Source organism: Grammomys surdaster, unplaced genomic scaffold (assembly GCF_004785775.1).
Source record: "Grammomys surdaster isolate TR1022 unplaced genomic scaffold, NIH_TR_1.0 125698, whole genome shotgun sequence".
NCBI classification, from domain to species: domain Eukaryota; kingdom Metazoa; phylum Chordata; class Mammalia; order Rodentia; family Muridae; genus Grammomys; species Grammomys surdaster.
Genome location: NW_021620534.1, coordinates 2,142,521 through 2,154,638, shown reverse-complemented (window position 1 = coordinate 2,154,638; position 12,118 = coordinate 2,142,521). Strand labels below are relative to the sequence as shown.

At 40.4% G+C, this 12,118-nt stretch overlaps 1 protein-coding gene across 1 annotated transcript in view; it reads left to right on the top strand.

The window, feature by feature from the left end:
- The window catches only part of Ppp2r3a (protein phosphatase 2 regulatory subunit B''alpha), a 100,521-nt gene extending 88,952 nt beyond the window's left edge, over positions 1–11,569 (top strand). Inside the window, exon 13 of the mRNA XM_028788042.1 lies at positions 8,644–11,569. Within this exon, the coding sequence (XP_028643875.1) occupies positions 8,644–8,770 (127 nt within the window). The 3' untranslated portion in view covers positions 8,771–11,569. The remainder of the gene's footprint in view (positions 1–8,643) is intronic.
- The last annotated feature ends 549 nt before the right edge of the window (positions 11,570–12,118 follow it).

The window sequence follows — 12,118 nt, the reverse complement described above, 5'->3', positions numbered from 1 at the left end:
GAGAGAGAGAGAGAGAGAGAGAGAGAGAGAGAGAGAGAGAGAGAGAGGACCACCTAAAAGAAGAGAACCTTTAAGTGAACACTAGAAGAAGGTGAGCAAACAGAATCAGGAGGAGCAGACAGCTCTGTGAAACAGAATACAAAGGGATACTGGGAGCAGCACTTAGTGATTCCCTCATTTGACTAAAACCTAGAAACAAGGACACCAGAAGCAGCAGTGCTCACCTAGGTCAAACTCTATACATCCCATCCTATCCCTAAAAGAAAGACAAAGGTGACGACTATGGGAACTTGGAGAAAGAGAAAGAGCAGCCACCCAGACACTTAGCAGCAGAGACAGACTGGACCATCTTTCCAACCTTCTTGGCCTTCCTAGGCAACCAGTAAGGCAGAGGCAGCAGTCCGTTTCCAACTACAAAGAAAAATAACACACACGAGGCAGTTGAGAAATACCAACAAAATACAACACGAGGATGTTCACTGTTAAAAGTTAATACAGAGATCACAACAAGGCATCAAAATGTGTGTTCAGAGGAATGAAAAACTGCACCCTTAAAAAGTACAGTTAGTGTCTTAGAAATGGGGAAGTTCTTTTGTTGTTGGCTTTTTGTTTTGTTTTTTAACAGTACCTATGCTATGGTGCACATCTGTAAATCAAAAATCAACTTTTAGACATAGATTTTTGCCACCTTGAGATCAAACTCAGGTTGGAAGGCTTGGAAGCAGGTGCCTTTTACCACTGAGCCGTCTCACATATCCAGAAAGTACATGTTTCTAGTGAAAACTGCTGCATGATACTGAATGGAATGGACACGGTTGAAAACATTGTTATTTTTATTGAAATGCTGAGGCTTAAAAACACCTCTAGAAAACAATAGAAATAATTTCTAGAATTTTAGCTATTGAAGCAAATAAAAGATGCATAGTAGCAAGAATCAGCATTTTTTTTTCTTTGTCTGCCCTGGTTACATGTATGTCAGATCTTGTCGATCCTGTTAGAATTATGTAGCAGATGCAGATAATATACAAGTAAATACATGTCGTTGTATTCCAATATTACTTTACAAATAAACCCAAGAAGTACTAACTGCTTAATGTTTCACAAAATATTCCTGTGATTTTTCTTTAAAACTAAAAAAGGTAAAAGTATTCTTTGTTCAAGGGTTGTACCAAAACAGATATGAAGACAGAGTTGGCCGATCATATAGTTTGTCAACCCCTACATGAATATGAATTCACCACACAAAATAATAAAGAACTGAAATTTTTTAGAAAAATACATTACTCACAAAGTGAATGCAAAAAGAATTTAAGCAACATTGTCTTAACTACTTTCCTCCATTCTGTGATCAAATACTTTACAAAAACAACTTAAGGAAAGAAGGGTTTATTTTGGCTCACAGCTCCAAGTGCTTGTAGTGCATCATGGCAGCAGAAGCCAGAGGCAGAGTAACCCTGAGTCCCTAGCCAGGAAGCAGACATGACTGCTGCTGCTGCTCAGCGCCGTTCTCCTTTGGTTCAGTTCAGGACTCCCGCCATGGAATAGTGACACCACATCTACATCACCTCAGCTTTCCTAACATCATATATATCCCTCCCAGACATGCCTAGAGATGTGTGTCCCTTCAAGCTTAACATCATAAAAACCATTCAAATACTAGTATGAAAATAACTTTGGCAGCTGAAGAGATGGCTCAGCAGTTAAAAGAGCACTTGCTGTTCTTTCAGATGACCCAGGTTCAGTTCCCAGCACCCACATGGAACTCACAACTGTCTGTAATCCCAGTGGAACCAATGTGTTTTTCTGGCCACCAAGGGCACTGCACACAGTAGTACACTCGCATATATAGGCAAAACACACAAACAAAAAGAAATAAATCACTTTTTAAAAGAAAACTTTGAATTCAGAATTGCATCTTTTCAAAATGTGAGGTTCAAATAACACATTTTTGGAGTTCATTTACACAACAATTTACTTCTTACAGAGAACAAATCATGAAAGTAAATGGGACCTATATACAGTAAACAGTGAAATACGCATGCATGCCCACAGAGAACAGAAGGTGGTGGTAGATTCCTTGGAGCTGGAATTAACAGGCATATGTGGCCACCCAAACTCCAGTCCTCTAGTAAGTAATGCAGGAAGCATTCTTAACCTCTGAGCCATCTCTCCAGCCCATTTTTTTAGCACTCCTCCCACTCCCATTTTTTTGGCCTGCTTTAAAGAAAGGGGGGTGGGGGAATATTGGGTCTAAATACCTACTATGTTTGAGTAAACACAAGAGAAACTTAGTATCAGTTAAAGAGAAAATACAATTGGATCAAACAAAAATTTCCAGTTGTGGTGGTACTAAAAGGAGTACCAGTGTGCTTGGAATGAAGAGGACACAGGAGGGAAAAGGAGACAGAAGACGTAGTGAAGGAAGAGGAGGCAGGGACACAGGTAAAGGGTCACTAGAGGCAATACAGTCACCAGCTGTAGTGAAATTCAACCAGTACATATGAGACACTCTTGTCACAGACCTCTCGTCTCCTGTGATGGGAGATAAGGCCTACAGAGAACACATGTGGGTGCTGAGGTCTCTAGGGAAAAGAAGATAGTGGCCTGTAGAGCAGCAAGTGCTAGAATGTCAGCAAAGGAAAGGAAGGCCTGTCGCACAGGATTAACAACTGACCGGCTGCTCCAAAAGCTGGGGCTAGGCCTAAAAATCCAAAGGCTACAACCTAGGCTTCACTTCAGAAAGAAATAAGAGGTAAGTCGGGGATAAATGTCACGCAGAAATTGCCAGATCCATATTAGAAAAAGGAAGAACGTTAGAGGCTTAGGAACCACTCAGAGCTGGCCCAGTCACCAGCTGCACAGGTTACCTGACTCTTCCAGCTCGGTTTCGGAAGATCTTGGTAAGTAAGTACCTTCCAGAGTTATTGTGAGAATAGGAGAAGAGTACATGTAAATAAATACCTGGCATCCAGCTACTGGGAACAGTAGCTATGGCTATTCTGGGTAAAGCTGGAGTATGTAACAGCACACACATGAAATCTGGAGCTAGGCAATACTCAGATCCTTGCTCCACTACTTACTAGTGTGATCCCAGGTTTCCAAGCTGCAGAATCCCCTCCACAATGAAACCTCTGCAACACCAAGCTATTTTAAGATTTAAAGAAAACAATGTATAGCCAGGCAGTATTGGCACTCAGGAGGCAGATGCAGGCAGATCTCCGTGAGTTTAATCCCAGCTTGGTCTACAGAGTGGCTTCCAGGACAGCCAGGGCTACACTGAGAAACCCCTGTCTTGAAACACCAAACAAGCTGGGCAGCGGTGGACACGCCTTTAATCCCAGCACTTGGGAGGCAGAGGCAGGTGGATTTCTGAGTTCGAGGCCAGCCTGGTCTACAGAGTGAGTTCCAGGACAGCCAGGACTGCACAGAGAAACCCTGTCTCAAAACAAACAAACAATAATAAAATAAAATAAAAATTAAAAAAAAAAAACCAAAAACCCCCCCCCCCCCCCCCCCAAAAAAAAAGATAAGACAATGTATATAAATAAAGTCTTTGAGCCTAGTTCTTTGTAATAGAAAGCAGTGGCTATTTACTTCTACAACTTCTGTGACCATGGCCATATTTCCCTAGCCTCTTCCTGTAGAGTTTTGTCAGCTATAAGTAGCATTCATCACCCAGGCTGTTTGTTTCATTCCTAGAGCATAGGACATGGCCTCATTGATACTGTAACTCTCTATTTGTGTAACTTGTAGATGGTGAGATGGTATGTGTAGTATGTCCAAGAGAGTCTGGCCTATGAGTGGACTTACTCATCTTAGCACAAGACTGTAGGCTTCTCTAAGGCAAACAACCATTTTTCTGTCTCATATGTAACCTTATCACCTGATAGACTCTTACAGAAGTGCCTCAGCAAATATTTATCGTATGGCATAGACAGAGCAACAGTATTCCACCCAGTCCCACCACAAAGATGTCTTTACCAATCCCAGAACATACAAACCTTACAAAAGTACTTAAAATTCTTAAGCTTCTAACAACAGCTGTGGATTGCCCTTTTGTCAAGCTCTACCTCTTGGTTCAGTCACAGCAGATAAATGACTCCAGGCCTGAGGCTGCAGACACCCCAGATAAGCATGGCTAGCTGACAAACTATCACAACAAAGACCAGCATAAAAATTCAACCCAGGAATGAACCCAAAAAGATCAGAGTCCCTATATGAGGAATGATACCACATAATTAGCATCCTTATGGTATTTACAACAAAGCTAGAAATCCAGCACCCGCACAGTAAGACTAGTGTTCCCCAAAATGCCTGTAACCTGAGCTCTGAACCAGGTTGCTGGCTTCCAGCCTAGCTGAGAAAACGGAGCCCCAGTTACAGGGAAAGAGACTGTCTCACAGAAAGATGTAGAACATAACAGAAGAGAACACCGACCAACACCCTTTTCTGGTTTTCATATGCACAGGCATGGGCACCCAGACAGCTACACATCTAAATTAAATATTGTTAACGTGAGGTGTGGGGAGCATCAAGATGAGTCAGCAGGTAAAGGTGCTTAGTAAAGTCTATATAGCCGAGTGTGATTGCCCCAAACCCATATAAAGGTAGAAGGAAAAGACCAACTTAACAAAAAGTATCCTCTGACTTCCACACATGACCATAAACAAACAACCTGTCACGTGCACGCACACACACAGTAATTTAAAAAAAAAAAAAAACACCTTTGGTCAAGCAATAGAGATAACTATTATTTACACTTCAGTACACCTAAGTAACAATGTTACTAGCATTCAAAAACAAATTTTAATGCTTTAGAATATTCCCTAAAGCAGTAACTTGTCCATTTAGGTAGTTTATAGTCTAGACATAGTTGAACACATTATAATCCTAAGACTTGGGCATTTGAGGTGACCCTGAACTATATAAGGAGACTTATCTTTACAAATGGGGGGAGAGGGTATTTTGTTCTGAATTTAAGGAGCTGGAAGGATGGTTCAGCATTTGCTGCTCTTGCAGAGAATGCAGATTTGGTTGAGCACCTACACAGCCACTTAAAACTCCAGAGCCAGGGGATCTTGCACCCTCTTCTGGCCTCTGTACACATAGTAACATTCAGACAGAACACTCACTTAAAATAGAAACAATATTTTAATACTTTTCTATTGAATGTTCTTAAGGCAGATCAACTTTGACACAAGAAAGTGAGATGGTAGACCTTAGGAACTTTTATTGCATTTTTATGTGAGAGAGCATAAGCATGTCAGTTCTCTCCTTCAGGCTAGCCATGGCTACTTAGTGGGGCTTGGGGAGGGAGGGAGGGAGGGAGGGAGGGAGGGAGGGAGGGAGGGAGGGGAGGAGGGAGGGGAGGAGGGAGAGAGGAGGGGGGGGAGATTGGCTCAGTTGGTAGAGTGCGTGCCTGTCATGCACAAAGCTACCCAAGTTCTAACCCCAGTATCATTGCAAAAGCTGTGTGGTAGTGCCTGCCTGAATTCCCAGTACTAAGAAGAATGTAGAAGTAGGAGGATCTAGAGTGAGTTTGAGGTCTCATAAGCTACATGAGAGACCCTGTCTCAAGAAAGTAAAAATATAATTCACACTTCTACTTCTGGATTATAAAAGGTTCCCAAGTAAAGAACTAGTGAACATTTTATTCTGTGTCTATACTCAGACACCATGTCTGAGATCTCCCACAGCAAGCCCTGAGTCAAATATTCTAGCCATTTGTTTCTGTAAATAATCAGAATTTCAGAAACTTGGCTCAAGCCACAACTCCCAGTCAACACCTGACACTACATACAATCCTTTGTCACACCATGTATATGCCAACAATAGCTCTGTAAACTCTAGGTAGTGTCTCCATCCCAGGATTTGCAGAACTAGCATAATAGTTTTCACTTAAAAAAAATTATTTGAGTGAAAACTTCAGGAAAGCTAGGTTCTAAAAGCAGGGATACTGCTGACATTATTTTGAGCATTATCTGCCTTTTGTACTAAGAGTATCCCTAAGAAAGCTGCTGTTTTATGCTTGTGAATACTGAACTGTGATTCATCCTGAATCCCCTGCTCATTCAAAAATGGTTGAATAGATAATACCCCATAAAGCAATTGGCTTTAAAATCAAGACAGGTTTCACTATGTAGCCCTGGTTAGCCTAGACCTCAGTAGACCCACCTGCTTAAGTACTAGATCGGGGTTGGGGCGAAAAGAGGAGACAGGAGAGAATGCACACCTACAGGTACTTATAGGGGCCAAAGAGGCTGTCAAATCTTCAGTAGGTGTTGTTACAGGTAGTCACTCAAAATGGGTGCTGAGAACAAAACTCGGGTCCTCTGGAAGAGCAGTAAGCACTAATATCCATTGAGCTATAAAGCTCTGTAGCCTGGAATGAAGAATACTTTAGGTGGTATCTCAGATAAACAAATGGAAAACAATTTGCCAGGATGACAGCTATGTTAGGTAACTGGAAAACAGTGGCACTAAACTTCAAGACTGTAACTAATCCTAAACATGTCTGAGTATAGCAGCAGCAAGGGGTCCAAGAAATCCATCATCATTCAAACAAGAAAGCAGGGTTTCCTAGTCAATAGCAGGAAGAAACAGAGCTGTGTCCATAGGGTACAGTGTGTTGAGCAACTGGCTGGATTCAACGATGGGAAGAAGAAAAGGTCACTATTGGGATTCTGGCTTTGAGTGGTACACGGCTTGCTAATACAGGGAAACGAGTCAGCAGGAGAGTGAGATCAGGCTTAGGTATGATCATCCTAGAAAAGTCATCTGGTAGGCTTCTGGGTGTACAAGGGCTTTCAGTGTGTCCAGAGGCTGAGGTTGGATGTAAAGGTTTAAAAGCACACAAGAGAAGTGGTGTGTAAACATGAAAACGAGCAAGGTTGCCCCAGAGTGCAAAGGAGTTTAGTCCACAGCCTACCTCACAATGCTGGGTCAGGCTCCAACAACCCCACTAGTTCTAAGCTGAATGATCATAAGGTAGCCTCTGGTATAGTGTGTAAGTTTAGTTCTACCCTTAACTAGATACCCACAGGATCCTCAGTTGTGAGTCAAATGTCTCTCCATATATTGCCTGAATAGGTTTCCACAGCACTAACCAAAAGGATAGTTATTGAATCAACCCTTTTTGGTTTGGCCTTTTGTTTTGTAGCTCAGCATGGCTGGCCTGGAACTCAACAGTGTATACCAAGATATGCACCTGCCTCCCAAGTGCTGGAATAGTGTGGTACCTGCCTGGTACCTGGCTGGTACAGTGTTGGGGAAAAGGGGTTGTTTTTACTGACAAATAATCTTACCCTCAGTAGGGTCATGTGTCACAATCTGAATGCCCAGGTAAGCCCTAGTACATCTCTATAGCTACATTTAGTAGTTTCTGATGTATTAGACCCTGATCACCTCCACCAAACTTACCAGCATAGCCCACTGCCATGACATATCAACAACTCAAGGATGGAGTGATAGAACAGAAACAAATTAAGAATGTAGGTAGGATTTCTGCAGTGAACAAGTTTAAGCATCACTATAAGCTAGAATCACAGGAAAGCTTTTCTAAACATTAGGTAGACACTTTTTTAAAAATGTTTAACCTTCTACCCTCTACTCAATTATGTTTGCGGGTTTAGGGGGAGGGGGCTGTTGGAGTAATGGCTCAGTGGTGTGCACTTGTTGCCCTTGCAAAGAGTTTAAGTTCCCAACACCCACATGGCAGCTCACAATCATTTGTAATCCAATTCCAAGGGATCCAATGCCCTCTTCTCATTTCTATAGGCATCACACACATGGTACACATGTATACATTCAGGCCATACACTCATACACATAAAAAAAAAAAAAAAAACAGTTCAGGGGGTTGCATATGTGGCTCCATAATAAAGCACTTCTCTGTCATGTAAAAGCTCCTAAGCTACACCAGTGATGTCAAGCACTATTAACATAGAACATATTCATTCACCACTGGGCCCTTCCAGCTCTGCTGGCAAGCTCTGGCAGTTTCTGCATCTAACTGTGGATTTAAAAAAAAAAAATCTTGTATAAAAATCTCATGAAAATTTTTCTGAAAATGAAGACAAGTTCAGCCAATGAATGACCTTATGTATTTTTCTAGGCTCAAATTAGTATCAGAATACTTAACTTGAATACCTCAGGGCAGGCAACCATCATTCACAAGAGATAAACATTGAACCTAGGAGACATGGCATTTCAAGGTTATCAGTAGGCTTTAAAGGAAATTAGAATTCTTCTAGTAAGAATTAGAATGGAGGGGAATCCACACACAAGTGGACTTCGTATCTGCAGCAGACACACTTGCACATCTAAATGTGTCGATAAGAGGCCAAGGAGAGAGGCTGTAATACAAAATTAATGAATAAAAAGCTTCCCTGTATAGAAATACCAGTGTAAACACTCGAAAATCTTCTAACTCTGCTTTTTAACAAATCCTAACATGGACTTGAGTTTTAGGGAGCAGGGAGTTTTCTGCTCTAGACTGTGCCCTCTTCAGAACAGCTCAATTATTTTCATGCTAAGTGAGGGTGAATTTTCAGGCTAATCATAAAATCTCTGCATTGCTATATTGATGTGTACCCAAATGTTTATAAACTAATTTTTTTAAATCAACTAATTTTGTCTTTTCAGCTCATTTGAAGACTATGAATCGGATGAACCTGTATCTCCCTCTGAACTTGGAAACAAGGGCAATAAAATAGTAACTTCAAGCCTTTCAGAGAAATGTGGAAAGCTTCAGTCAGTGGATGAAGAGTAGTTGCCATTATCTACACAAAAAGGATGGTGTGGAGAGATGTTCTAGTTTGTGCACTGCTTTGTAAAGGATTTGATTCCTCCAAGTGCACTAGAAACTAAAATGCTCTAAGTAGTTCAGCACAGGAGACCCCTCCAGTTTTGTTGAAAATGTGCAGAGCTCTTCCTTGGAAGTAACATACTGTCATCAATCACCTTCCAAAGTCTGCAGTCCGTGCTCTACACCCCTCAGTGTACGGAGGCTCCCTTGGAAACAAGGCCACACACAGTTCTCTGCACAGAAGCAGAAGCTGCCTTGGTTCTGGCCAGCTTCCCTGTGGTACCTCAGGCTCCTACAGAACCTTTAAGAAAACTTCACTTGCAGAAAACTTGAGTCAAAAGTTCTGGAACTTGAAAAAGGGCCTCTAGAACTGACTTTGTCCTAGTAACAAAAGCACTGCCAAAACATCTCAGAAACTACTTATACATACTGGAGTTCAGGGACCTTGAACTTACCTGGTTTAATGTAATTTCACCATGACCTGCCAAACTGCTAAGTCACTTTACATTCTCAGGTATTGTAACCAACCACTGGGCCCTTCCAGCTCTGCTGGCAAGCTCTGGCAGCCTCTGTATCTGACTGTGGACCTTGTATAAAAATCTCATGAAAAATTTTTCTGAAAATGAAGACAAGTACAGAATTTGGCGCTTACTAACATTTGTAGACAATTATTGGATGATGTATTAATCTACAGATTAATGACCTATCTTCATTTCTAGCAGAAGGCTTTACTTGAAGACGTAAGGAATGTGACATACCATGGAAACTTCTCACTATACATATTCCGTTCCCTTCTCTTGAATACTAGACTAAGTCAAAAGTAAAAGGCACAAACTAAGCAACAGTATTCCTTACTTCCTGTGGAAAATACCTACTGCACCAAGGTATTTCATCCACCTCACTCTATCAACCTTGGAAGAAAAACAATGATTCTCACCCACAGTAGAAAGCCTGTTTGTTTTACTGCAGTGGTAAATTAAGAATCCTATACTTTCCAACAGGCCACAGTGCAGCCAACCCCTACAATATGCTTGTTGTTACCTTTTATGCTGAAAAAAAAAAAAACTAAAAAAAAAAAAAAAAAAAGTTTATTTCTAAAATCAAAGCGATTCTCTCCTCTGTCCCAACTTTAAAGAGTCAGAGTAGCCTAGCCCCCCTTCCTCTCCATCCTAGTTCTCTTCCTAACAGAAAGGTAAAGCAGTGAAATAATCAAACCTTAGGTGATGGAAAGCCACACATGGAGAAAATGAGAATTTAAGAAATGTAGTATCAACTAATACTAGAAATTAGCAAGCCCTGCAACCCACCTGTCCCAAGGTCCTCCAGTTCTCTAAGACTCAACTCATCTCCTTACAACCATTAGGAACTGGGAACTGTCACAACTAGGAGCTAACCCAGATAATTAAAACCTAAGAGTGACTACATTGAGGGAAAATTTTACAAACAAAACACACACACACATAACACACACACACAGTGGGTGGTATATGCCTAAATTCTCAGGATTTAGGTAGTCAAGGCAGGAGACAGAGAATGCACTATATACATTAGCCTAAATACTCTGTTTACTGTAACGCCAGCATTCGGGAGATTCAGATCAAGGGTTCAAAGTTTGAGGTCAGCATGGGCTACATAGTCTTAAAAAGAATTGTATGATGTTACCACCAATCCCATCCTAGTTTAGCAGGAAGAGGAAGTGATTAATTTCAGACGAGAAAATACAAAAGAGTAATACTTGTTTTCAAAAAGGTGGGGGGTGGTTTAAAGGATTTTATTAGCTGGATAGTCTAATGTATTTTGAGCACAATATAAAATCCAGCTTTATAATATCCTTTAAACAACAGGAGCACAGGGCTGAGCCGGTTAGACCTCACTGGCTGCACTGAAATGTATACAACTTGTACTTTATCTGTGGTGCTGGGAATCAAAACCTAGAACCATCCACATGCTACAAAAGCACTCCACCACCACTGCACCTCAGCCCTCTTTAACTTACTCTGCTCCCTTGTTCCTCCACCCTTACTCAAACTCTTGCTTTTTTTTTTACTTTGATCAAAACCCATCAACACCATTCAGTTGGAAGACTATTTAATTTGGGTTACCTGAATTACACTTTTTTCATAAACAAGTGCTTCACCCTATTCCTTTCTTAGAAATGAATGCAAGGAGTAAGGAACTAGGTTAGTATGTATTTGAAATTTTGGTAAAGATCAAGCTAAGTATATTCCATACTACCAAACTGGAAATGTCAAATTGTGACAATACCCCAGGAACCTTGGAAAAGATGAATTATAATCTAAAGCAGTGGTTCTCAACACTCCTAATGTGACCTTTTAATACAGTTCCTCATGTTGTGACCCCCCAACCATACAGTTATTTCTTTGCTACTTCATAACTGTCATTCTGACATTACTAATCATGGTGTAAATAGCGGATATGCGTTATGCAACCCCTGTGAAAGGGGCTTCAACCCACAGGCTGAGAACCACTGAACTAAATATTTAATGAAAGGAGGGTTTCATAGCATAATTGCCAAGGTAATCAAACTAATATAATTTTGTATATTTCCTATTACTATACTATTCAAAATGTTCGAAAAAAAAAAAAAAGGAAAGGAAAGGAGAAGAAAGAAAATACCAAAACTCTAACTCAGAATATCATTTGCTTGGCTTTAAAAGTGTTTGAGTAGAGATGGTGCATGACTTGTTTTCCCCTTTTGCCAAACAAAATAAAGCTGTCTATGTATGAATTGTGCTCACTTTACATTTTTGGTTTTAGATACAATTTATTTTTATGCCTGTAAGTGCAGTTGAGTTTTTGCAAAAATAACTCTTTGAAGACTTGGAAATATTATAAAGAAACTCTTAAGAATACAATCTATCATCTGAGAAGTGTTTTCCTTTGGGATACAGGGATTCTCCAGGATCAAAGGTGACTTCAACCTCATCTATATATTAAGACATGTTACTGAGTATCTAAAATGAAACCAGAATATTAGCTCCAGGTCATATAGTCTTGAGTTTTATGCTTGTGCTAAAAGCATTGTTACCTACGGGGGGAAAAAAATCTACATTTGTTTAACATTTTTACTTTTCTTCAGTAAGGTTTTCTTTTTTTTTTTTAAAGAAAGCCATTACACAGAACCTTTACCCTAGGACTTCATACAGAAAATATACACTAAATAAATCCAACCAAAAAGAAAAATTGTAAGCTCTCTAATGACAAGGACTCGTATTATTCATGATACACCAATTTAAATGCAGTCGGTTTTTCTTGTTTAGAAATTTCATATCCTGATGGATAAATCCAGTC